Raw genomic sequence first — 27,825 nt, forward strand, 5'->3', positions numbered from 1 at the left:
AAAAAGCCAATTATAATAAAACAAACATTACAGCCATTGAACTTTGATAAAAACCCAACTGGTTCCCTAATGCCCTTTTTTCAGCCAATATGCGACTCCAGTCTAAACCAGCATGGTTCACTCTTACATAAAACCAAAATGCTGGAAAATATGAAATATAAACAGAATGTGCTGGAAAAACTCAGCACGTCTGGCACCATCTGTGCGCGATACAAACAAAGTTAATGTTTCGAGTCCAATATGGCTCTTCTCCGGAATACCAATGGTTCACTCTTAATTGCCCACAAGGAAATTAGGAACAGGCAATAAACCTGGACTTGGCAATTTGTAGTTTACATCCCACAAGTGTTTTTTTTTTAAATGGATGGTCCCAGAGGGTTGTGGATGGATGCACTAGTAAATATATTTAGGCTAAGATAGATTTCTGGTTTCTCAGGGAATCAAGGGAAATGGCGAATGGGCAGGAAAATGCCCAAGAAAAAACATGATTATATGAAATGGGGGAGCAAGATCAACAGGCTGTATGGTCCAATCCTGCTCTTATTTCTTATGTTCTATGGTCATACCTTCAATTAGATTTAAATTTTGGTGGTTTTTTTTCCCAATCAACCTCCAAGAGTTCTATATTTTTAAATTTAAGGCATTCCAAAAATATAAACAATGTACCCACAGACTAGCCTCACTGGCTCAATTTACAATTAACAGAATTCCATTCCTTTGTAATGCATGGTCAATTATTTTTGAATCAATGTGACTGTTTGTTCTTTATGGACTCTAAGCTCTTCAGAACAGAGAAACACTTGGTGGCTGGATCAGTAATTCAGTACCTAAATGGGCAGCCTAATGACTAGTCAGCCAGTCTGCCAGACTAATGAATCATGGAGAGTTAGCCCTATTGCTGGACACCAGATGTCTCCCCATCAGATAATCTTGCAAGCTAATTCCCTAATGGATAGGATGATGCTAGGTGTACAAGGAGCAAGAAACTTACTAGTATTAAGCTGCACAATTTTAGATAGTTAAACCCTAGCAACAAACCAGCACAAATCTGTAACTCTGAAGCTTTAGCTTCATCAACTTGTATCTCAGCCCTCGGGACTTCCGTCAGACAGGCATACCCCAATGAGCAGATAGTATAACCTAATCGAGCAAACAAGGAAAGTGCACATCTCCCAGTAGCATGTTTTGGAATCTGAAACAAAGATGGGTTTTCAGACATTACCACACATACAGCTGACAATGTTTAATGTGCAAATCATAGAATCCTAAAATGGTCAGAGGAGGCCATTCGTCCCACACATCTGTGCTGTCTCTCAGCAAGAACAACTACCTCATCCCATTCCTTTTCCCCAGTGCCTGCAAATTTTGAGATAATGACCTCATTCTCCTTTAAAGATCTTGATTAAATCTGCCTCTCAGATCTGGCTGAGGCATCAGCACAATGGTATACAGTCATCCATGAGTTTGTTACCTCTAGACCCAACTATTCCAATGTACAGAGATAAAAACAAAAAAACTGCGGATGCTGGAAATCCAAAACAAAAACAAAAACAGAATTACCTGGAAAAACTCAGCAGGTCTGGCAGCATCGGCGGAGAAGAAAAGAGTTGACGTTTCGAGTCCTCATGACCCTTCGACAGAACTTGGTTCGAGTCCAAGAAAGAGTTGAAATATAAGCTGGTTTAACGTGCGTGTGTGGGGGGCGGGGAGAGAGAGAGAGAGAGAGAGAAGTGGAGTGGGGGTGTGGTTGTAGGGACAAACAAGCAGTGATAGAAGCAGATCATCAAAAGATGTCAACAACAATAGTATAAAAGAACACATAGGTGTTAAAGTTAAAGTTGGTGATATTATCTAAACGAATGTGCTAATTAAGAATGGATGGTGGGGCACTCAAGGTATAGCTCTAGTGAGGGTGGGGAGAGCATAAAAGATTTTTTAAAAATTTTTTTTTAAATTTAAAAAAATTTTTTTTTAAAATAATGGAAATAGGTGGGAAAAGGAAAATCTTTATAATTTATTGGAAAAAAAAAGGAAGGGGGAAACAGAAAGGGGGTGGGGATGGGGGAGGGAGCTCACGACCTAAAGTTGTTGAATTCAATATTCAGTCCGGAAGGCTGTAAAGTGCCTAGTCGGAAGATGAGGTGTTGTTCCTCCAGTTTGCATTGGGCTTCACTGGAACAATGTAGCAAGCCAAGGACAGACATGTGGGCAAGAGAGCAGGGTGGAGTGTTAAAATGGCAAGCGACAGGGAGGTTTGGGTCATTCTTGCGGACAGACCGCGGGTGTTCTGCAAAGCGGTCGCCCAGTTTACGTTTGGTCTCTCCAATGTAGAGGAGACCACATTGGGAGCAACGAATGCAGTAGACTAAGTTGGGGGAAATGCAAATGAAATGCTGCTTCACCCAAAACTGCTGCTCCGATCTTAACTTCATGCATGTTATTTAGGGAAATAAATCTGCCTCCTTGTCTCATCTGATCTATATGCAACTCCAGATCCACGGCAAAGTGGTTGACTCTTAACTACTCTGAACCTTTTATGCTCTCCCCACCCCCACTAGAGCTATACCTTGAGTGCCCTACCATCCATTCTTAATTAGCACATTCGTTTAGATAATATCACCAACTTTAACTTTAACACCAATGTGTTCTTTTGTACTATTGTTGTTGACATCTTTTGATGATTTGCTTCTATCACTATTGTTTGTCCCTACAACCACACCCCCACTCCTCTCTCTCTCTCTCTCTCTCTCTCTCTGTCTCCACCCCCCACACACACACCTTAAACCAGCTTATATTTCAATTCTTTCTTGGACTCGAACTCAAGTTCTGTCGAAGGGTCATGAGGACTCGAAACGTCAACTCTTTTCTTCTCCGCCGATGCTGCCAGACCTGCTGAGTTTTTCCAGGTAATTCTGTTTTTGTTTTTATTCCAATGTACACCTGTCTGGTCATTCACATTCTAACCCCCCCACCCAAGTAAACATGAAGTCACCCAAAACTGCTGCTCCGATCTTAACTTCACGAATGTTATTTAGGGAAAGAAATCTGTCTCCTTGTCTCATCTGGCCTATATGCAACTCCAGATCCACCGCAATGTGGTTGACTCTTAACTACTCTGCGAAATGGCCTAGCAAGCAACTCAGATGTATCAAACCACAACAGAAAAATCAATAAGGAACAAAACCTGAAGGAACAACAGATGGGCTTCGGCACCGGAATAGACAATGGCACACCCCACCCTGTCAACACTGCAATCTCCTCCTTCCCAACATCTAGTGGTTTGTACGAAAATCAGGAGAGCTGCCACAGACTAGTCAAGCAGCAATCTGACATAGCCATACTCAGCATGATACAGGACAGCCATTGTCCTAGACACCACCATCATCCCTGGGTATGTCCCGACCCACCGACATGACAAACCCACCAAAGGTAGCGCTACAGCATTACACAGCCAGGAAGGAGTTTCCCTGAGAGTCCTCAAGGTTGACTCCGGACCCTATGAAGTCTCATGAGACCAGGTCAAGCATGGCAAGGAAACCTCCTGATTTCCACCTACCATCCCCCTCAGCTGATGAATCAGTGCTCCTCTAGGTTGAGCACACTTGGAAGAAACATGGCGAGTGGCAAGGGCACAGAATGTACTCTGGGCGGGGGAGTTCAATGTCCATACCAAGAGTGACTCAGCAGCACCACTGACTGAGCTGGCCAAGTCCGAAAGGACATAGTTGCTAGACTGGCTCTGCAGCAGGTGGTGAGGGAACCAACAAGAGGAAATATTTTTTCGACATTGTCCTCACCAAACCAACTGTCACAGGCACATTTATCCATGACAGCGTAGGTAAAAATTACCACCATACCTTCCCTGTGGAGATGAAGTCCTGCATTCGCAACATGTTGTGTGGCCTAGCTTAATGGGATAGATTCAGAACAGATCTCACAACTCAAGGCCGGGCACCCATGAGGGGCTGTGGGCCATCAGCAGCAACAGTATCGTATTCAACCAGAAGGGTCATGAGAACTCGAAACGTTAACTCTGTTTCTCTCTCCACAGATGCTGCAGAACCTATTGAGTTTTTCCAGTATTTTCTGTTTTTATTTGTGTTAGTGCAAGAAAGCATGCCAGGAGCAGCACTAGACATCCCTATATATATATGAGGTGTTAACCTGAAGCTACAACACAGGACAACTTGCATGCCAAACTGCAAGAGCAGCATGCAACAGACAGAGCTAAGCGATCCCACAAGCAGATAATCAGATCTAAGCTCTGCTGTCCTTCCACATCCAGTTGTGAATGGTGTTACAACAATTAACAAGAGGAGGCTCCACAAATATCTCCATCCTCAATCATGGGGGATCCAGCACATCACTGGAAAAGACAAGGCCGAAGCATTTGCAACCATCTTCAGCCAGGAGTACCAAGTGGATGATCCATCTTGGCCTTCTCCAGAGGTCTCCAGCATCACAGATGCCAGTCCTCAGCCAATTTGGTTCACTCCACATGATATCATGAAATGGCTGAAGACACTGCATACTGCAAAGATTATGGAGCCTGACAACATTCCAGCAATAGTACTGAAGACTTGTGCTCCAGAACTAGCTGCGCCCCTAGCCAAGCCATTCCAGTACAGCTACAACATTGGCATCTACCCAATAATGTGGAAAATTGCCCAGTTATGCCCTGTCCACAAATAAAACGGGCAAATGCAACCTGGCCGATTACCACCCCATCAGTCTACTTTCAATCACGAGCAAAAAGTGGTGGGAGTCATCAACAGTACTATCAAACAGCACTTGCTTAGCAATAAACCTGCTCACTGACGCTCAGTTTGGGTTCTGCCAGGGCCACTCAGTTCCTGACATCCTTACAACCTTAGTTCAAACATGGACAAAAGAGCTGAACTCCCAAGGTGAGTTGAGGGTGACTGCCCTTGATGTCAAGGCAGCATTCGACCGAGTGTGGCATCAAGGAGCCCTAGCAAAACTGGAGTCAATGTGAATCAGGGGGAAAACTTTCCACTGGTTGGAATCATATCTAGCACAAAGGTAGGTGGCTGTGGTTGTGGGAGGCCAATCATTTCAGTCCCAGAGCATCAATGCAGGAGTTCCTTAGGCCTAGGCCAACCACCTTCAGCTGATTCATCAATGGCCTTACTTCCATCATAAAGCCAGGGGTGGGAATGTTCGCTGATAATTGCACAATGGTCAACAGCATTTGTGACTCCTCAGGTACTGAAGCAGTCCATGTCCAAATGTAGCAAGACCTGATCAGCTGAAGCCTGGATATTGTCAAGTGGCAAGTAACATTCATGCCACATAAATGCCAGGCAATGGCCATCTCCAACAAGAGAGATTCTACCCATTGCCCTATGACATTCAATGGCATTACCATCGCTGAATCCCCCACTATCAACACCCTGGGGGTTACCATTGACCAGAAACTGAATGGGAACGTTAACTCCAATTATTGTATATAAGGGAAGAATGAGGCTGAAGCTGGTCTTTTACCTCAAGCAGGATTATTCTTTCGGCCAGCTCAACAGTGACAGACTTCTTTTCCCACCCTGAGAAGTTACAGCTGTACCCATTTATGCCTGAGCCAATGCCCATCACCTGCTTTAACAATGTAATCATCTTAATACAATTGCTATACAATGTAATTGCCAGTCAACAAGAAGGTGGTTATTGGGCCTTGACATGTAATTACTGATAGAGTGACAGACTAGCCATTTCGGTTCTGGGATTTTGAGATCCTTGTTGACATGACAGCTAAGTGGCAGAAGAAGCGTATGCGCAGGCTGAAGCGTAAAAGACGAAAGATGAGGCAGAGGTCCAGGTGAACAACTGCTGAAGATGCAGTACTGATCAGTCTTTGTTGAATCTTACATGGCAAATGGACTCTGTGCTTCTGTTTATACATCTTTTTCTAAGACCAACAATTTAGAGGCACTTCAGATGCTGGTCATGAGAAGATCTTGTACATTGGTCTGTTGTGGTACTGTGCCTTCATGTACAGTAGTTGCGAAATAAAATGTGAAAACTCAAAAAAAAAATAAATACTGTGGCTAGGAATCCTGCAGCAAGTAACTCACCTCCTGACTCCCCAAAGCCTGTCCACCATCTACAAGGCACAAGTCAGGAGTGTGATGGAATATTCCCCACTTGCCTGGATGAGTGCAGCTCCAACAACATTCGAGAAGCTTGACACCATCCAGGGCAAAGCAGCCCGCTTGATTGTCACCACATCCACAATCATTCACTTCCTCCACCACCTGTGTACCATCTACAAGATGCATTGCAGGAACTCAACAAGGCTCCTTAAACAGCATCTTCCAAATACACCACCACTACCATCTAGAAGTTAGAAGGGCAGCAGACACAAGGAAACACCACTACTTTGAAGTTCCACTCCAAGCCACTAACATCCTGACTTGGAAATATATCACCGTTCCTTCACTGTCGCTGGGTCAAAATCCTGGAACTCCCTCTCTAACAGCACTGTGGGTGCACCTACACCACATGGACTGCAGTGGTTCAAGGTGGCAGCTCACCACCACCTTCTCAAGGGCAATTAGGGATGGGCAATAAATGCTGGTCAAGCCCACCGCACCCACATCCTATAAATAAAAAAATACCATAAACCAGCACAGCAGAACGTTCAGAAGGAAGGGAAGATGATAGAAACAAAATTGGGAGAAAGGGAAATGGATCAACATGAAATGACTCATTCCTCAATATCAAATCTAATTTACTAGGAAAACAAACATTTGCAGGGCACTGGGGAAAGAGTGGAGACTGGGACGAATGGGATAGCACGGCCACTGTGCCAGTACAGTGCATAATGGGCAAAAGGCTTCCTTCTATACTGCAAGATTCTTACCAAGTTCACTTTCCATCTCAGCCAGTAAGATAAACAAAGGGTTTGATCAAATTCACTTCATGAACTTGTGGAAAATACATCAACTTTTTTTTAAAACAGAAGCTCATTTGGCAAGGTCACATTCAATCATGGAAGTCATTTACATCAGCTGCAACATACTAATTGTTACCAACAAAAAGGCTTTGATATTAATAGGAAGGTAAGGAAAGAGCAGGGAAAGTTAGAAGCAGCTGAAGGACTCAAAGTAGGGGATTTAGAGGATCTCTATCATCTTTTAACTCTGTTCCTCACCCATCAGCTGGCCAAATTTATGGGCTTTCCAGACAGCAGGGGGCCACAGCCAGGGAGCCCTAGGGAAGGGCCCCGACAAATCAGCAGGTGAAATGTCAGTTCAGGCTCATTTTTTGTTTGATTAATACAACATTTTGCAATATTTAGGATTTGAAAGCAGCTTCGCCCATGGGTCTGGCTTAATGAAGCTAAAATTCTCAACTTGATCAGGTATAAACATCTAGTCATCTGACTGACTGATTCAAATAGTCAGCCCCAAGAACTAATGGATGTTTTCATCTCAACAAGTTTAGAGTGCAGTACGTCCATTTATAAAAGTAAAACCTAGGGAGTTATGGCAATGCACCCCTCATTATTTTGCATACTGCCTGGTTTCTGACTATCACTTTATAGTAAGGGTTAACGATTTTGGATCAAAAACCAAAAAGGAACTTTCTAATTATTGTGACACTATATGATTTCTGGAGGATGCATAAGTAGCATTATCCACATCAGGCAATTACCTCCAAGGAAAATAATTTTCAAGCTCCAGATGTGGACAGCTTATGTTCGTTGGAGGCAAAGATGAAAAGCACAGCAAAGCAACAACATGCTCGACTTTTAATGTCATTTGTGCTCAAGTCGTGCAGGCAGCTTCCAGTATTACATACAGTTCCTAAATAAGGATATGGAATTTAAGTTGGAAATAACCGTGCATTTGCTCTATAGCATTCAAAAGACATCAATTGCAGCATTTAATCCATGGAAGTTCACAGCAACATTTTGCTTTAATGTTAACGGGCAACAAAGTGTTGAGAAATCAAACTATAATTGTCAAACAGAAGATCTCCTCAGTGAAACACTTTGACAAAAGGGATTTCAAAAAATCTTAACATAAATTTTCATCAGGTAAAAACAGTGATGACTGAGTAAAAGTGACAGGCCTTTCAAGATCCTGTATGGTTCACAGTTAAACCAAATTCTTAGAAAAACCTTAGAACCTAACTTCAAAAGATTCATGAAATGAAATGCAAGGCAATGAGATAAAATTATCTCCTATCCCAGAATCTTTAGTGCAGAAGGCAGCCATTCAGCCCATCAAGTCTGCACTGGCTCTCAAACCGAGTCCCATTCCCCTGTTCTGTAGTTCTTGATGCTCTCGAGTGGGAACAATTTCTCACTATTTACCGTGTCCATACCCCTCCGGATCTTGAATACCTCCATCAAGTCTCCTCTCATCTTTCTTTTCTCCAAGGAAAACAGTCACAGCCTCTCCAATCTATCCTAATAACTAAGTTCTTTATGCCTGGAATCATTCTTGTGAATCTCCTCCAATGCCTTCACGTCCTTTCTCAAGTATGGTGCCCAGAGCTGGATGCAGTACTCCAGATGAGGCCTAACTAGTGTCTTGTACAAGTTCAACACAACTTCCTTACTCTTGTCCTCAATACGCCTGCTAATAAATCCTAAGACACGATATGCTTTAATTGCTCTCTCAACATGCCCTGCCATCTTCAATGACCTTTGTACATATACACCAGTCTGTTCCTGCACCTCGTTTAGAGTTTCTCCCCTTATTTTATACCGTCTCACCTTTTCCTCCTGCCAAAATGAATCACCTCACACTTCTCTACATTGAACTTCATCTGCCGCTTGTCTATGTCCTTTTGAAGTTCAAGACTCAGCACACTTGACAGCATTTCCAATCTTTGTATCATCTGCAAATTTTGAAATCATGTCCCAAACACCGAAGTCTAGGTCATTAATATATTTCAGCAGCAGCAAGGATCCTAACAGTGACCCCTGGGGAACTCCATGGCAAATCTTCCTCCAATATGAAAAACAACCATTTACCACTACTCTCTGTTTCGGGTCACTCAGCCAATTTCTTCTCCAAATGCCTACTTTCTCTCTCAGTCCATCAGCTAGAATTTTGCTCACAAGCCTATTGAGTGGCACTTTATCAAATGCCTTTTGAAAATCCGTATACACATCAACAGCATTTCCGTTATCAACCTTCTCTGTTAGCTCCTCAAAATACTCCACCAAGCTAGTTAAACACGATTTTCCCTCAATGATTCCATGCTAGCTTTCCTTAATTATCCTGCACTTGTCTAAGTGATTAGAGATTCTATCCCATACTAAAGTTTCCAGAAGGCTCCCTCTCACTGAAGTCAAACTGACTGGTCTGTCGCTGCCTGCTTTATCCTTGCACCCCTTGTTAAATAAAGATGCAACATTCGCAATTCTCCAGTTCTCTGGCACCACACCAGGAAGACTGGAAGATTATCACTAGTGCCTCTGCAATTTCCACACTCATTTCCCTCAAATGCATCTCATCCACCCCTGGTACCTTCTATTTTAAGTAAAGATAGCCTAACACCTCTTCCTTCTCAATTGTCAATTCTTATAGTGAACCAGTTACCTCCTCTCTCACCTTCTTCCTTTGTAAAGACAGATGCAAAGTATTTGTTTAATACCACCGCTATTTCTCCTGCCTCCACACGCAAGTCCCCTTTTTAAATACCTAATTGGTCCTAATCTTTCTTTTACCACCCTTTTATATGCTTCTCAAAGACCTTGGGATTCCCTTTTATGTTAGCTGCCATTCTCTTGCCAGGCACTATTCCTTGCTTTTTTTAAATTAGTTTCTTCATTTCCCCTCTGGTCCTTCTATAGTCGGCCTGATTCTCCATTGTTATTTTCTACCTGACATCTGTCATACACGCACTTCTTCCTTTTCATCTTCACCTTTCTCTCTCTCTCATCATCCAGGACATTCTGGATTTATTTGCTCTACCTTTGCCCTTCAAGGGGACATATCTTGACATTCCCTGCAATACTTTTTCTTTGAAGGTAGCCCATTTTTCAGTCACCGTCTTTTCTGACAATATTTGATTCCAACTCACTTGACTCAGGTGCATTCTCATCCCATCAAATTTGGCTTTCTTGCAATTAATCATCCCTGCTCTGGATTGTGCCCTGTCCTTTTCAACAGCCAACCTAAACCTTATGATACAATGGTCACTGTCCCCTAAATGCTCTCCCATTGATATCTGATCTAAGGCCAACTCATTCCCTAGAACCAAGTCTAATGGTGCCTGCCCTCTTGTTGGAATGGAAACATACTGCTGCAGAAAATGATTTTGAACACATACCAGGAACTCTTGCCCCACCGTACTATTCCTATCCCAGTCTATATTTGGGTAACTGAAGTCCTCCATTATGACTACACTCTAATTCTTGCACCTTTCTAATTTCTTTGCAAATTTGTTTCTCTACATCCCTTCCACAAGTTGGTGGTCTATATACTACACCAATCAATGCTATTGCACCTTTTTCATTCTGACGAACATAAGTGCGAACATACCAACAAGAAATAGGAGTAGGCCATTCAGCCCCTTGAGCCTGCTATATTTAATAAGGTCATGGCTGATCTGATAGTAACCAGAAATCTGCACCCCACTAACCAACGATAATCTATCACCAGCCCCCACTTGCTTACCAAGGATCTACCCACCTCTGCCATAAAAATATTCAAAGACTCTGCTTCCACCACCTTTTCAGGAATTGAGTTCCAAAGGCTCATGAACCTCTGAAAAAATTTCACCTCATCTGTTTTAAATGGGCGACCCCTTATTTTTAAACAGTGACCCCTAGTTCAAGATTCTCCCACAAGAGGAAACATCCTCTCCACATCCACCCTGTCAAGACCCCGCTGGATCTTAAAGGTTTCAATCAACTCACCTCTTACTCTTCCAAACTCCAGCAGATACAAGCCTAACCTCCCCAGCCTTTCTTCATAAGACAACCCACCCATTCCAGGTATTAGTCTGGTAAACCTCCTCAGAACTGCTTCCAACGCATTTACATTCTTCCTTAATTAAGGTGACCAATACTGCGCACAGTTCTCCAAAAGTGGTCTCACTAGTGCCCTGTACAACAAAAGCGTGCACCACCACCCCACCCTCCCCGACTTTTGTATTCAATTCTCCTCACAATAAATTATAACATTCTATTAGCTTTCCTAAATACTTGCATACTAGCCTTTTGTGATTCATGCACCAGGACACCCAGATCCCTCTGCACCTCAAATCTGCAATCTCTCACCATTTAAATAATATGTTTCACTTTCATTCTTCCTGCCAAAATGGACAACTTCACAGTTTCCCACATTATTTTTTACATTCATTCATGGGATGTTGGCTTTGCTGGCTGGGCCAGCATTTATTGCCCATCCCTAAATGCCCTTGAGAAGGTGGTGGTGAGCTGCCTTCTTGAACTACTGCAGTCCATACGGTGTTGGTACACTGTTGTTAGGAAGGGAGTGCCAGGATCTTGACCCAGCAACAGTGAAGGAACAGCAATGTATTTCCAAGTCACAGCGGTGAGTGACTTGGAGGGGAACTTCTAGGTGGTGGTGTTCCCATCTATCTGCTGTCCTTGTCCTTCCAGATGGTAGTGGTCGTGGGTTTGGAAGGTGCTGCCTAAGCAGCCTTGGTGAATTCCTGCAGTATATCTTGTAGATGGTACACACTGCTAATACTGTGCATCGGTGGTGCAGGGAGTGAATGTTTGTGGATGTGATGCCAATCAAGCAGGCTGCTTTGTCCTGGATGGTGCCAAGCTTCTTGAGTGTTGTTGGAGCTGCACTCATCCAGGCAAGTGGAGAGTATTCCATCACACTCCTAACTTGTGTCTTGTAGATAGCGGACAGGTTTTGGGGGGTTAGTAGGTGGGTTACTCATTGCTTGGTTCATACCTGGGCAATTTTCCACATAGCCGGGTAGATGCCAGTGTTGTAGCTGTACTGGAATAGCTTGGCTTATAAATTTAACATTTCCCCACATTATACTCCATTTGCCAGATCTTTGCCCACTCACTTAACCTATCTATATCTGTTTGTAGCCTCATGTCCTCTTCACAACTTAATTTCCTATCTATCTTTGTGTCATCAGCAAATTTGGCAACCATCCCTTCATCCAAGTCATTTACATAAATTGTGAACAGTTGAGGTCTCAGCACTGATCGCTGTGGCACACCAATCGTTACATCTTGCCAAGCTGAAAAAGACCCATTTACACCTACTCTGCTTCTGGTTAGCCAGCCAACCTTCTATCCATGCCAATATGTTATCCCCTACACCATGAGCTTTTATTTTCTGCAATAACCTTTGATGTGGCACTTTCTAAAATGCCTTTTGGAAATCTAAGTATAGTACATCCACTGGTTCCCCTTTATCCATAGTACAAGTTGCTTCCTCAAAAAACTCCAATAAATTGGTTAAACACGATTTCCCTTTGACAAAACCACGTTGACTTTGCCTGATGACCTTGAGCTTATCCAAGTGCCCTGCTATAACTTATTTAATAATAGCTTCTAAAATTTTCCCTTTGACAGATGTTAAGCTAACAGGCCTGCAGTTTTCCACTTTTGTCTCCTCTTTTTGAATAATGGAGTTAAATTTGCTATCTTCCAATCTAATGGGACCTTGCCTGAATCTCGGGAATTGTGGAAGATTAAAACCAATACATCAATGATCTCACTAGACACTTCTTTTAAGACTCTAGGATGAAGTCCATCAGGACCCAGGCTCTTATCAGCTCACAGTTCCAACAATTTACTCAGTACCACTTTCCTGTAATTTTCTTGACTTCATTCACTACATCCATTTCCTGGTCTAGCTCTGCTTCTGGGATGTTACTTGTATCTTCTATAGTGAAAACTGATGCAAAATACCTGTTCAATTCATTTGCCATCTCCTTGTTTTCCTATTACCAATTTTCCAGACTGGATTTCTATAGGACCAACACTCACTCTGTTAACTCTTTTTTAACATATTTATAAAAACTCTATTTTTTTAATATTTCTCGCCAGATTTCTCTCATACTCTAATTTTTACCTCCTTATTGGTCTTTTAGTCATTCTTCGCTGTTCCTTATATTCTGTCCAATCTTCCGGAATTCCATCTGTCTTTGCACAATTATATGCTTTTTTCCCCGTCCTTGACCTCTCTGGAACATCCTCTCTCCAGTCCTGTGATGCCATCTTTAGTCAATACTACCGCTCCCCAACTTTTCTTTCTTTCCTGTCTCTCCTAAACACCTTGTACCATGGAATATTTAGTCCTGCCCTTCTTTGAGCCAGGTCTTTGTTTTTGCAATACCATAATTGTATTTGTCATCCTATGCCTGCAGTTAACCAATCTTATTGACCACACTTCGTGCATTCACATACATACACATTAGCCTTGATTTAGACTTTTTTTTAAACATTCCCCCTTATTCTGACCCCATCCAATGACTTACTTTTGCCTACTCTAATTCTATCAAACTCTCCAAGTATTCTACGTACCTTGATACTACTCCCTGATATATCCTCATTAGGAGTTAATATTTCTCTACTCCCCACTGCCAGTTTTTCTCCTCTCCACTCCACTCTGAATTTCCCCTCAGGTTCCCACCCTCCTGCCAATCTAGTTTAAAGCATCCCCAACAGCGCTAGCAAACCTCCCCGCGAGGACACCCAGTCCTGTTGAGATGTAACCCATCCTTCTTGTACAGGTCTCACCTGTCCCAGGACCAATCCCAATGCCTCACAAATCTAAAGCTCTCCCTCCTATTCCTAGCCCATAACTATGAAAACATTCCATGAACCAGTGGAGTGCGCTCTGAGCGCATACCTCCACCACACTGTAGCTACCAAACTATAATTACTCAACATAATTACAATTACGCAGCTCTTTCTTGAGGCTTCCCCCTGCCTGATATTTGCTCTAACTACAAAGCTGAAAAAATAAATCTTTGTATTAAGTGCCTACATCTAACTGAGGAGGCTTCAGGCCAATCTGCATCCAACAACCTATGAAAATGCTGTGCACATTTGGACAGCTATTACAAATTGCACCACAGCAGCTGTGACAATCCACAACATTTGAAATGAAAATGTCAATGTTAACAGGTCCTTCAAAAAAAATTGCAGGATCCAGATCTACGTCATCACCAAAAACTAATCTGTTCTTCCCTGGGTCATATTCTATCTGGGTACCAAGTCTCATTGAAATCCATCCATTAGTTTGAGATACTTTGTTTACAAACACACAAAAAGACTAAGGGATGAAAACATTGCCTCCACCCACCTTCAGTGCCAAAGATAACTAGCCAGTGATATTCAATGCACTTTTGAAAAGCAGCTGAGGGGGATTCTGGCCAGCCACAATACACTCAAATATAGATTAATCAGCATTGTTAAAATATAATTGACGGGCAACTTTTAAATATACTTACGCATCGTATTCATATGGTAGGACAGATTCCACAGAGTCCAATCTATTTACAAATACTTCAATGTTTGACTGAAAATAGAAAAAACAAACTTAAGTATTTGCATTTTAAATAAACTTTCAACAAACTGTAACTTTACTGCTGTATTCAAAATGTTAAGATTTTACTAAAACGCCTAAGTTTTCCACTCAGCAATTTTGAAGGAAGAGGGGGAAATAATATCTATAATTCTGGGCAATGTTGTCTATTTACTGAAAACATTATAATTCATCCCATGCTTATTGCTTACATGCATGCATACTAGAGATCACCTGCAAATTTATTAATGTAAATAATCTAAGAAATTTTTTTAGTTATAAAGCTGTAAATGCATCAGTACATAATATTGTAACGATTCTTTCATCTGTCTCATCAGAAACTTAACACTATGCAAGATATTGTTCAGAAAAGGATAATGGAAATTAAATTGCTACGTGAAGATATATTTTTCTCCTCTAGATTATTCTGGTGCAAACAATGATGGATGTGGCCTTGTGGCTTAGTGAGTCAATGAAGTTACAAGTAACATATCAGCAAGGTCGCGTGTTCAGTTCTTGGTCTATACTGAAAACCTCACAAAGTTAATGCCACAGAACTTGAAACCAGCTTTAGCAGATAAGATATTTACAGGGAAAAACTGTTCGGGTAAATGTTATAATTACAGTTCAATTCTTTATGAAGGGTTGTGGTAAGGTAAGGAGAAATTGTTTCCACTGGCAAGAGGGTTAGTAACCAGAGCGCACAGATTTAAAATAATATGCAAAGGAACCAGAGAGGAGGTAAGAGTTTTCCACACAAGTTACGATGATCTAGAATTCACTGCCTGCAAAGGGCAGTGGAAGCAGATTCAATATTAACTTTGAAAATGGAACTGGATAAATACTTGAAACCGACAAATTTACAGGGCAATGGGGAAAGAGCAGGGGAGTGTAGCTAATTGGATAGGTCCTTCAAAGAATCAGCAGAGCCACACTGGGCCGAATAGTCTCCTCATGCAGTGTATCGTTCTATGAATCAAACTGAAAGCGAATTCAACAGGCATCAATAGATAAAAGCAAAAAACCGCAGATGCTGGAAATCCAAAGCAAAAACAAAAATACCTGGAAAAACTCAACAGGTCTGACAGCATCTGCGGAGAGGAATACAGTTAACGCTTTGAGGCTGAATGACTCTTCATCAGAACATTAATAGATGTTGCCATTTAACAGTCGCGGTTTATATCTGTCTCATTGCATACCAAGTCCATAATGAACTATTACGGGAAGACATCCAAATGTTAAAACCCTGTGTGAACTTCAACTCTCATGAAGATGATAGGCTAACAGGGCACTGAACTTGAACAATGTCCAGATTTTAAAACATCATTCTGTAAAGAAAACAGATATAGAGAAACTTCAATGTCGAAAATTAATCCCAGACTGTGTCAGACTGTTTCAGATCTTTTAAGTCCTGTTATGTTAATTGATTTGGCTAGGAACCCAAAAATTCACTATAAATTTATCAGTAGTTGAGAGGATTCTGATCCTGGGTGAAGTCCGCTTCGTTCAGCAATTTGCTTGTTTAAGTTGCACTAAGTGCAGGCAGTGCTAAGAGCAGTAATCCAAGAAGGGCATGTTTTTGAACACACAAAAAGAAATTAATTGTATAGCACTTGTATACCAACACACCAAGGAGCAGCGACTGAGCAGCTGGTTAAAAGTGTCAGGAAGTGCAAAGTGCAGTTGTTCATCAGTGCAGTAAGCCATCATCAGACTCTAAGAAAAACAAAATATTTCAGGTTCCCAGCATCTGCAGTAAGAACATAAAACACTGCCAATACTGAGGTGGTCGGGTAGCATCTGTGGAGAGAGAAACAGAGTTAATTCTTGTTTTTCTCTCCACGGACACTGGTTGCCCTGCTAAGTATTTCCAGCTGTGAGGGGGCTAAAGCCTCACACTGTATATGTTTAAAATATACAGATATCCTCATGACTATTTCTAAAATTTAAAAAACTGGACAAAGACCTTTTAAAATGGCTGAAGCTGTGTTTGTCTGTGAGCTTTGAACAAAAGGAGCTACCTGGAAAGTACAAGGAACCAGCAGAACCAAATAGTCTCCTTATGCAGTGAATCAAACTGAAAGTGAATTTAACAGACATTGCCAGATGTTGCCATTTAACAGTAGCAGTGTCTCTGAAGAGACATTAATGGTTGGCTGCACAGGCTAAATTCAAGAGTGCTGTATTTCATAACCCACGTTCGCCAATCGGACTCTATTCATCTGCTCGGACAAAGGGCCCTGCAAACTTCCTTTCAATTCCTCATGGTTGAGAGGTTTAACCATCTTGCAGGCCCAGACGAAAGACAATGTGAAGAGGTAGAAGTCATGTGACATGGGCTCCTAGCTTGTGGAACCAGTCATATTGCCTTGCTGCACTGCAAAATCTCAGTCTGCTGTTTACCATCCTCCAAGCAGCATCACAGAAAAGGGGCTCTGCCCAGATTGAACATCTGGCCCCCAGCTACACTGCCTCCACTGGAAACCTGCACCCTCACCTATTACAGCGATTCATCTCTACATGCCTATCTCATCACGTGAACCCAACACCGCCGGAAAAATGAATTAAGCAGCACTGGTTTTCAGCCCACCGACCTCTATGAAAAATACCTCATCGGGCTTTGCCTCTGGAATCCATGTGAAACAATTCTTTTCTCTATGGTCTTTGCCCTGTAAATCTCTCTTTTGTCTATCCTTCTTTTACTGTATGAAAGTACAGGACGCAATGTTGCAACCCTCCTCCCGCAGTTTCAGAGTGTGAAAATAAACTAATCCATTGAGTTCATCCTATCTCAAGGGGTTATTAATAGAAATTGGATCACATCAAAACTGAGGGGTTGGAAAATACACCACTTGTAAAGGGGGAAGCAGATCAAAAATATCTTTATTTATGGACTGGTGAAAGGAGAAATTAGGGCTCCCTCCTGTCTGTAACACAGCATTTTGTTTTCATACTATTGGACACTTTATCATTAACCATTTTAAAGGACAATTAGCCTATTTGGGACACGGATCACGAAATTGGTTACATTCTAAAATATTTAACGGGCTAAAGGACTGTCCTCAAAATTGCAGGACAGAGCACCTGATGTCTGCTGCAGGTAATCTGAGAAGAGGTTATCTTGAAGAAGGGTATCATGAAACATCAAGGAGTATCAAGTTATCAGGGCTTGTAATGAATTCCTGAGTCAATTTTACACAATATAATGGATTGTAGGTTAATCAAAAGCCTCCGTCCCAAACTTCAACTTCAAAATGTTGGCATGTTCATTATCAGCAAAATCATTCAAACCAACTTGTTTATGCCAGGCTGTAAATAAATAAATTGTGGCTGGTTACCTCAGTTGGTAGAACAGTGGCTGGAAAAAGTTAACACATTAATTCTAATCAATAAGAGGTCAACATTAACACCCAAGTGTTCGATGAATGGTACTAAAATAGCTGGGAAATGATTGAAAGTGATGTAGAATCCTAGTAAGCACAATACAATATACCCACTGTGGAGCAGTAACCAGTAACCCCAAAACGATTGGGAACTATACAGTCAAAATAACAGGAGTACAAGCTAGAGAAGGTCCTGCCCTTTGATCTAGTCCATGGTCTCCACTTCTTGTGCATTCAGTTGCTGCTCCAGTCCCAAAAGGCCAACCCTCCATATTAACCATATCTCCATCTCCTACTGCACCAGACTTCAATGCCAATCTTCACCAGCCACACCATAATCTATGCTGTTTGCCTCTTTCAGCTGCCCACCCAACCCAGCACTGTCCAAAACGCCTACAAATATCTTTACCCAGGCTTGAATTCCTATTTGTCTAGCCCACAGCTTCTTTTTACTCTACCCTAAATATCCTTTACAATGGACCTCATAATAGCCATTGAAAGCAGCAGCTCCAAATGCCTACCCCCTAGCTCACAACAAACACCCCACTTACAAGTTTTTGGTATATAAAAAAATTCATGTGATTTGTTTACCAGAAGTACAAGCATGCATTTCAGGTTGATGTAATATTGGTTAATGATTGGCACAGGAAATTGACATCCAGATGAAGTAGAGAAGACAAAGATATTAGAATATTTGAGAGATTGTTGGATGCAATGATGGGAGAATTGTCACAACTTTCTGGGTCTACTGTCCAACAACAGATCAGACTGACACTGCGGCGAGTCCAAAGTCACCATGGTACATTTTGCATACATGCCCTCCCCAAGAGGAGAACATCATGAATACAATACATCATTCAAATTTTACGATCAATAAGCAATAATGTGCTGTGGTGACTTCAAGCATACTGGTGAGCACCATGCGATCCAAGATCACCAGGTGCAAAGTCTGAAAGAGCAGCAAATGGTCAGATGCCACACCTCCTGGACAGCAGGCTTAGCCATGCACAGGAGCAAATCTACTAAGGGATCATTCTCCCTTCTCTCACCCTCATGCCAAACACCCAATATCACTGATGATAGAGAGGGTGGCGTAAAAGAGGAACCCTTTCAGATAATGAAAAAAGATTGCTGCAATCTCCAGTGTAATTATGGAGCACATTTTTTAACAAGGCCACAAGATGAACACTGAAACCTGGGGCTGTGAAGCAACCCACATTGGTGTTTTGTGCAATATACTCATCCCACGTGGTTCCAAAGAGGATCCCCAAATGCAGGGCTGTCCACTGGTGATTCTGGCCTCCATTGGCCAGCACATTTGCCTTTTGCCTGTGAATCCTCTGGTCGGCACAGGAAGCTGAGAGAGTAGGTTATCCAATCGAAGTAATTGACGGGAAATTGAGCTAAAAAATAGCAAATGGCCTTCCTCATCTGTATTTGTAATGTGGTTACCTCAGCTAAACAACGTTCCTTAATTTATAGCTATCTTGTGGTCTCTGCAGCATAGCAGTTATCTTAGACAACAATGACCGTTACTTTCACCTCCAACTGCACTCCAGCAACATGCTTTACTATGGTTAGAAACAACAAGTTCATTATTATTTCCAAAAAAGTTTAGAACTACCATCAGGCATTAAAAAGAAAAAGAGCTGGAGTAAATCATTCGACCCTTAAAGCCAGCTCTGCTATTCAATAATTGATTGATTTGATAAAGTGGCACATCAAAATTTATTGTGGAAAATTAAAGCTCATGGTATAGGGGGTAACATATTGGCACAGGTAGAAGATTGGTCAGCTGACAGGAAGCAGAGAGTAGGCATAAATAATTCCCTAAAGGGGAACCAGTAGCTTTGTGTATTTGGGCTTCCAGAAGGCATTCAGTAAGGTGCCACATAAAGGGTTATTGCACAAGATAGGAGCTCACGATATTAGGGGCAACATACTAGCATGGATTGAGGATTGATTAACGCACAGAAGACAGAGTAGGGATTAATGGGTCTTATTCAGGTTGGAAAGGCATAACTAGTAGAGTGCCACAAGGATCAGTCCTAGGGCCTCAATTAATTACTATCTATATTAATGACTTGGAGGAGGGGGCAGAGTGTAATGTATCCAAATTTGCTCATGATAAGAAAATAGGCGGGAGGGCATGTTGTGATGAGGACATAAGGAATCTGCAAGGGGATATAGAGAGGTTGAGTGAGTGGGCAAAAACTTGGTAGATGGAGTTTAATGTAGGAAAGTGTGAGGTCATGTACTTTAGTAAGAAAAATCAAAAGGCAGACTATTATTTAAAATGGAGAGAGATGCCAAAAAAATGCAGCACAGAGGGACCTGGGTGTTCTTGTGCATGAAACAAAAAAAGTTAGCATGCAGGTGCAGCAAGTAATTAAGAAGGTAAATGGGATTTTGGCCTGTATTGCTAGGGGGTTGGAGTTTAAAAAACATTAGCCTTGTTTCAACTGTACAGGGTGTTGATAAGGCCACACCTGAAGTACTGCGCACAGTTTTGGACCCCGTATTTAAGAAAGGATATACTGGCATTGGAAGCAGTTCAAAAGAGATTCATTAGGCTGATTCCTGGGATGAAGAGGTTGACTCATCAAGAACAGCTAAACAGATTAGGCCTTTATTCATTGGAGTTTAGAAAAATGAAGGGTGATCTTATTGAAACGTATAACATTCTGAGGGTGTTTGACAGGGTAGATGATGAAAAGGTGTTTCCACTAGTGAGGGAAGCTCCAACCAGGGGGCATAGTTACAGAATAAGGGGACGCTCATTTAAAACAGATGCAAAGGAATTTCTTCTCTCAGAGGGTAGTAAATGTCTGTAATTCTCTACCTCAGAGTTGTGGAGGCTAGATCACAAAGTATTTACACAGGAAGTAGGTAGATTTTTGAAATATCAGGGAGTTGAGGGCTATGAGGAGTCTGCACAAAAAAGGAGCCGGCACGAAAGAGGAGTTCAGGCCTGGGACAGATCAGCCATGACCTTATTGAATGGTGGGGCAGGCTTGAGGGGCTGAATGGCCTACTCCTGCTCCTATTTCTTAAGTTCTAAATGGGTCTTTTTCAGGTTGGCAAGATGTAATGAGTGGTGTGCCACAGGGATCAGTGCTGGGACCTCAACTATTTACAATTTATATAAATGACTAGGATGAAGGGATGGTTGCCAAATTTGCCATTGACACAAAAATAGGTAGGAAAATAAGTTGTGAAGAGGACATAGGGAGGCTACAAACAGATATAGAAAGTTTAAGTGAGTGGGCAAAGATCTGGCAAATGGAGTATAATGTGGGGGAAATGGGAAATTGTATATTTTGGCAAGAAGAATAAAAGTGAAGCATATTATCTAAATAGGGAGAGATTGCAGGGCTCTGAGATGCAGAGGGATCTGGGTGTCCTGGTGCATGAATCGCAAAAAAAGCTAGTACAGCAGTAATAAGGAAAGCTAATAGGATGTTATAATTTATTGCAAGGGGAATTGAATACAAAAGTAGTGAGGTAATGCTTCAGTTGTACAGTACTGGTCGCCTTATTTATGGAAGGATGTAAATACCTTGGAAGCAGTTCAGAGAAGGTTTACCGGACTAATACCTGGAATGGACGGGCTGTCTTATGAGGAAGGGTTGGACACACTAGGCTTGTATCCACTGGAGATAAGAGTAAGAGGGGACTTGGTTGAACATACAAGATCTTGAGGGGGCCACTGTTTAAAAATAAGGGTCACCCATTTAACAGAGATGAGGTGAAATTTTTTTCACTCAGAGGGTCGTGAGTCTTTGGAACTCTCTTCCTGAAAAGGTGGTGGAAGCTGAGTCTTTGTATATTTTTAAGGCAGAGGTGGATAGATTCTTTGAAAGCAAAGGGTCAATAGGTTATCAGGGATAGGGAGATGCAGATTTCAGGTTACTATCAGATCAGCCATGATCTCATAAATGGCGAAGCAGGCTAAAGGGGCTGAGCGGCCTACTTCTGCTCCTTGATCGGATGTTACAAGATCAAGGATGATCTTCTACCTCAAATACGTCTTCTCACCCTGACCACATATATCTTAAGATTCAAAAGTCTGTCAATCTCTCACTTGAATATATTCAATAGCTGAACATCCACAGCTCCCTGTAGTATAGAATTCCAAAGAATCATAAGCCTTTGAGTGAAGAAACTTTTCCTCATCTTAGTCCTAAGTGACCAAGCCTTTATTCTGAAACTGTGACTGTGTTCAAGATTCACCAGCTAGGAAAATATTCTCCCAGCATCTTGCCCGTCAAGCCCCTGGAGAAATTTATACGTTTCAATGAAATCACCTCATTCATAGGCAACCCTTTCATTGCAGGAATCAATCCAGAGAACTTTCACTACACTCCCTCAAAGGCAAGTTTGCCCTTCCTTGGATATGGAGCCCAAAAACGTACAGCGTATTCCAGGTGCGGTCTCACCAAGGCCCTATATTTTCATATGCCAATTCCTTGGTAGTCAAGGCCATTTGCTTTGCTAGTTGCTTGCTGTAGCTGCATGCTAACTTTGTGATTCAGGTACAAGGACACCCACACCCTCCCAAATGCCAACATTTTCCAGATTCTCACCATGTAAAAAATATTTTGCTTTTCTGTTTTTCCTTACAAAAGAGGACAACTTCACATTTCTCTGCATTATATTCCTTCTGCCACATTCTTGCTCACTCATTTAACCTGTAAATCCTTTTTGCAGCTTGTGTCCTCCTCACTTTCCCACCAACTTTTCATTGTCAACAAACTTGGATACATTACACCGTCTCCTCATCTAAGTCACTGCTGTAAGAAAAAAAAGATTTGCATTTATATAGTGCCTTTCACAAACACTGAACACCAAGAAGCTCTTGACAGCCAATGATGTCCTATTTGAAGTCTCGTCACTGTTGTAACGTAGGAAATGCATTAGTCGATTTGTGCACAGTAAAACTTCCTTGGTTTAAACACCTGGACCTGAGCATTCAAATCAAGTACTGAGGGAGTGTTCTATTGTTGGAGGCGTTGCCTTATGGATGAGATGAGTGGGACATGAACCCTGAACCTCTGACTCAGTTCTACCGACTAAGCCATGGTTGACACATTAGATTGTAAATAGCTGAGGCCCAAGAACTGATCCTTTCGATACCCCAGTAATAACAACCTGCCAACCTATAAATTACCTATTTACTCCAACTCTGTTCTGTGCCCATAAACCAATCCTCAATCCATGCCAAAAATAACCTAATCCTATGAGCACGAACACTGTGTAATAACCTCTTGTTGGATCCTCTTTGAAAATCCAAGTAAATCTATCCACTGGCTCCCCTTATCCATCTTAAAATTTACAACCTTAAACATCTCAGGTTTCCCCTTTCACAAATCTGGACTGACACTAAGCAGTCATATGATTTTCAAAGTGCCCTGGGATCTGTTATGAATATTATCAGAAATTGAATCTGTGATGAATGAGTTATGTTAAGAGTGGAGGATAATAAATAGCCCTTTATTCACTCCTGTTATTTTAATAGGATAGTGCTATGATGGGTGAAGATGGCACCAAAACAAGAATAAGGCATGAATACTTTATCAAGCACTGGTTATGTATTATTCTAATTTCCCACATATGTTTTAGTTTCTCTTCCTTTTGGAACCAATTTTCTCCCCCAATATTTGTCCTGCTTTTTCTGAGGCACTGCTTCCATGCAGGGCTGCAGCTGTTCTTCACCCTTTGGGCCCTTACAACTTGACATTTTGGCCTTTGACATCAATTACAAACCATACAATTTGAATACAAGGAGCATTGCGCGATGTCCAGTCACATATTCACCCAACAGTAACTTCTCAACTAGGGATTGCAATCGTGGCCATTTTTCTGCTCCCTACATCAAGCCACTGAGGACAATCATACATGCTTTTTATTTTGCCAATGGGAGGATCATGACAGCCATGGATGAGGTTAGCAAGGAAATTAAACTGGGATTTTTTCGTAGTGATATGTGAAACCCAATATTACGGTGCACAAATCCCATCAGCTCAGGCCAAAAAAGTTGAAACAAGGAAGAGAGAAGGCGAGTTTACAAATAATGTCTATTGACACCTAGATAGAGTTTGTAAAGTTTGACTGCATAGCTTGTGCTCAGAACAGGAACACTGTGCAGTAAGTCTCAATTTCAACAGTGGCAATGCAACAAAATGGAAGACATTGTTTGGAGTTTATGAAAGGTGAGACAGTTTAGAGAAAAGGGGTATTAGGTTACTTACCTTATTAAACAATTTAAACAAAAAAAGCATTATAGTGCAAAGTGAAAGCTTCTTAGATGCATCTAAAGAGTACCTAAACTCTGTGTTGGAAATACAGGAAAAATGAATTTAAATCTGTTAATTAAGGAAATTAGGTGTATTTAAGAAACTATTATGGAACAAGATTTGGACACCACATTCTAGTATTGTTCTGCATTGAAGCAGTGTATTCCTTTACTGCATTATGACTGGAACGTCCAGACAGCCTGGTACTCTTAATTTAAATCAAAATTATGTAAAGGACAGCTCCTGTGTTGATTTTTGAATTGCTTAATGGAGCTGCTTCATTTTGAATTATTTTAGCAAAACAACAGGAGCTATCTGTGCTTTCCTGTTAGTGCCAAATTAGCTGATATGTTTACAGTTCTATCACTTCAGGTGCTGTCCATCTCTCTTAAATCTGCCATCATCACCCCTCTTGTTAAATAACAATTTTTAACCCCAACATCCTGCAAACTACTGTCCCATCTCCAACCTCTTGAATAAAAAACAAAATACTGCAAAGCTGGAAATCTGAAATAAAAATGAAGTGCTGGAAATACTCAGCAGGTCTGGCAGTATCTGTCAAGGGAGAAACAAAGTTAGTGTCGATTTGAAGTTTACTGCTCTTCAGAACTTCTTCAGGTTCTCTCTCCAGACCTGCTGAGTATTGCCAGCATTGTGGAGAAGAAAGGGAGGTTGGAACAAAAACAATGTCCTTGAACGTGTTGTCAACTCCCAGATATGTGTCCATCTATCCTGGGGCTCCATGTGTGAATCCTCCATACCACAGTACCAAAATAGCTCTTTTCACAGTCACAAATGACATCCTATGTGACTGTAATAGGCATAAACTTTCTCTCCTCACCCTTCTCAACCTGTCTGCAGCATTTGACAGAGTTGACCACACCATCCTCCTCCAACACCTCTCCACTGGGACTTCACTCACCTGGTTCCATTCATATCTATCCAATCATAACCAAAGTATCACCTGCAATGCCTTCTCTTCCTGCTTCCTCACTGTCACCTCTGGCGTCCCACAGTATCGATATTAGACGCCCTTCTATTTCTCATCTAAATTCTACCTCGACGCAACATCTGTTGCATCTGAAAACGTCTGTTCCGATGTGTCTGCTAACAACATCCAGCTCTCTCTCACCACCACCATCTCTAAATTTTCAGACTGCTTGTCTCCAACATCCAGTACTGGATCAGCAGAAATTTCCTCCAAGTAAATGTTGAAAAGATCCAGCTACAAGCTCTGTTAGCTAATCACCTGCTCCATCCCTCTCCCTGTCTGAGGCTGAACCAGCCTGCTTTCATCTGGGTGTTGTATTTGACCCAGAGATGAACTTCAAGTGGAGTTTTGGGAACCAGAGCGAAGGCATCTCTTCCTCCTAAACATCTCATATCTTTAATAACTATCGATATCCCTGTTATGAATTCATGTCTGGTACAGGTACATTCCCTGGTTCTGATGCTGTGGTTTTGTAGCTGCTTATATCACAGTCCCAGGGGTGGAACACGATTCCCTCTGAAATACAACAAGGAAACTGAGGATAAGACGCCACCTGGACCCCGTTCAACACCGATTCTGATAAGGTTTCACTGATAAGAATCACATTAACATCTGTTAACACATGCTGAGAGTCAGCACTGAAACCTCAGCTCCACCCGGCACATTCAGCCCAGCCTCCCTCCCCCTCCCCCTCCCCCTGCAGAGAGACACCTCAAACCCGGGGTGGGGGGTGGGGGGAGAGACAGGAGGCCCTCCCTCTGAACCCGGGCCCTCACCGCCCGCCCCACCCCCACCCCCCCGCTCCCCCCCCCGCGGCCTCTCCCCAACCAGCTCCAGGCTGCGGGGCCTGCTCCCCCACCCCCGCCCGAGAGAGACAGCTCAACCCGGGGAGAGAGAGGAGGCCCTCACCCTGGGCCCTGGACCTTCTCCCCGGGCCCTGACCCCACCCCCCACCGGTTCCTGACACCGGGGTCCGGGCCTGGGCTCCGGGCCCTCTCCCGCCCTCCACCCGGACCCCGGGCCCTCTCTCCCCGGACCCCGGGCCCTCTCTCCCCGGGCCCTGACCCCGGGCCCTCTCTCCCCGGGCCCTGACCCCGGGCCCCGGGCCCTCTCTCCCCGGACCCCGGGCCCTCTCTCCCCGGACCCCGGGCCCTCTCTCCCCGGACCCCGGGCCCTCTCTCCCCGGGCCCTCTCTCCCCGGACCCCGGGCCCTCTCTCCCCGGACCCCGGGCCCTCTCTCCCCGGACCCCGGGCCCTCTCTCCCCGGACCCCGGGCCCTCTCTCCCCGGACCCCGGGCCCTCTCTCCCCGGACCCCGGGCCCTCTCTCCCCGGACCCCGGGCCCTCTCTCCCCGGACCCCGGGCCCTCTCTCCCCGGGCCCCGGGCCCTCTCTCCCCGGACCCCGGGCCCTCTCTCCCCGGACCCCGGGCCCTCTCTCCCCGGGCCCCGGGCCCTCTCTCCCCGGGCCCCGGGCCCTCTCTCCCCGGACCCCGGGCCCTCTCTCCCCGGACCCCGGGCCCTCTCTCCCCGGACCCCCTCCCCGGGCCCTCTCTCCCCGGACCCCGGGCCCTCTCTCCCCGGGCCCCGGGCCCTCTCTCCCCGGACCCCGGGCCCTCTCTCCCCGGGCCCCGGGCCCTCTCCCCCCGGGCCCCGGGCCCTCTCCCCCCGGGCCCCGGACCCCGGGCCCCGGGCCCTCTCCCGCCCTCCACCCGGACCCCGGGCCCCGGGCCCTCTCTCCCCGGACCCCGGACCCCCTCCCCGGGCCCCCTCCCCGGGCCCCGGGCCCTCTCCCCGGGCCGCTCTTACCTTACAGGTCTCGGTCTCATCTTCTTTCTGACAGAAGCTGACGGGCGCCAGTCCGGGCAGGTAGAAAGCGGAGGAGAGCTGGAGCAGGGCGGCGGTGAGGAGCAGAGCCCGCGGCCCGGGCCCGGAGCTGGAGCCGGGGCTGGGCCTGGGCCTGAACCGGCCTCGGCCTGTGTGAACTGACGGTGCCGACATGGAGCGGGAGCGGGTCTGGGAGCGAGCCAGCGCGCGCGGGGCCTTGTGGGTGGGCGTGGCACAGAGCCCCGCCTCCTCCCGGCTCCATGGCAACCGGAGCCTTGGCAACCCCGCTCCATGGCAACCAGCTCCCTGGTAACTGGGCTCCCTGCCAACCAAGGCCTTGACAACCACACCCCCTGGCAACGGGGCTCCAGGGCAACCAGCTCCCTGGAACCAGGCTCCATGGTAACTGGGCCCCCTGACCACCAGGACCCCTGACCTCCCTGTACCCCAGCATCCTACAGCCTGACGAATGGGGAGCTGGAGTGGGTCATTCAGGCCCCTCGAGCCCGCTCGGCCATTCACTAAGACCATGGCTGACCGCTCGGTGTTTCGAATCCCACAATCCCACTGTCACCACTGGTCCTCCGGGCGAGGTCCCCGAACGGGAGCCCGAATTTGTGCTGCTGCCTGGTGAGAAGGAATGGACTTTATCCAACCCCCTCGGCTGGTCACCATGACGCTGGTCACCATGACGCTGGTCATCACGAGGCTGGTCACCATGACGCTGGTCATCACGAGGCTGGTCACCATGACGCTGGTCACCACAAGGCTGGTCACCATGACGCTGGTCATCACGAGGCTGGTCACCATGACGCTGGTCACCA

General features: G+C 44.1%; 1 protein-coding gene across 2 annotated transcripts in view; it reads right to left on the reverse strand.

Annotated features, from left to right (window-relative positions):
* Window positions 1-27,213, reverse strand: part of LOC121282077 (transmembrane 9 superfamily member 2-like) — a 105,167-nt gene extending 77,954 nt beyond the window's left edge. The window contains exons 1-3 of one of the 2 annotated variants that reach the window (XM_041195510.1): window positions 26,984-27,109; window positions 22,477-22,683; window positions 14,434-14,501 (exon numbers count right to left, since the gene is read on the reverse strand). In XM_041195510.1, coding sequence (XP_041051444.1) covers window positions 14,434-14,501; window positions 22,477-22,479 — 71 coding nt within the window. In that variant the 5' untranslated portion in view covers window positions 22,480-22,683; window positions 26,984-27,109. Of the gene's footprint in view, window positions 1-14,433; window positions 14,502-22,476; window positions 22,684-26,983 lie in introns of both variants that reach the window. The other variant, XM_041195509.1, reaches the window with a different exon arrangement.
* Window positions 27,214-27,825: the final 612 nt, after the last annotated feature.

The sequence above is a fragment of the Carcharodon carcharias genome, chromosome 9 (genome assembly GCF_017639515.1).
Source record: "Carcharodon carcharias isolate sCarCar2 chromosome 9, sCarCar2.pri, whole genome shotgun sequence".
Taxonomy (NCBI): domain Eukaryota; kingdom Metazoa; phylum Chordata; class Chondrichthyes; order Lamniformes; family Lamnidae; genus Carcharodon; species Carcharodon carcharias.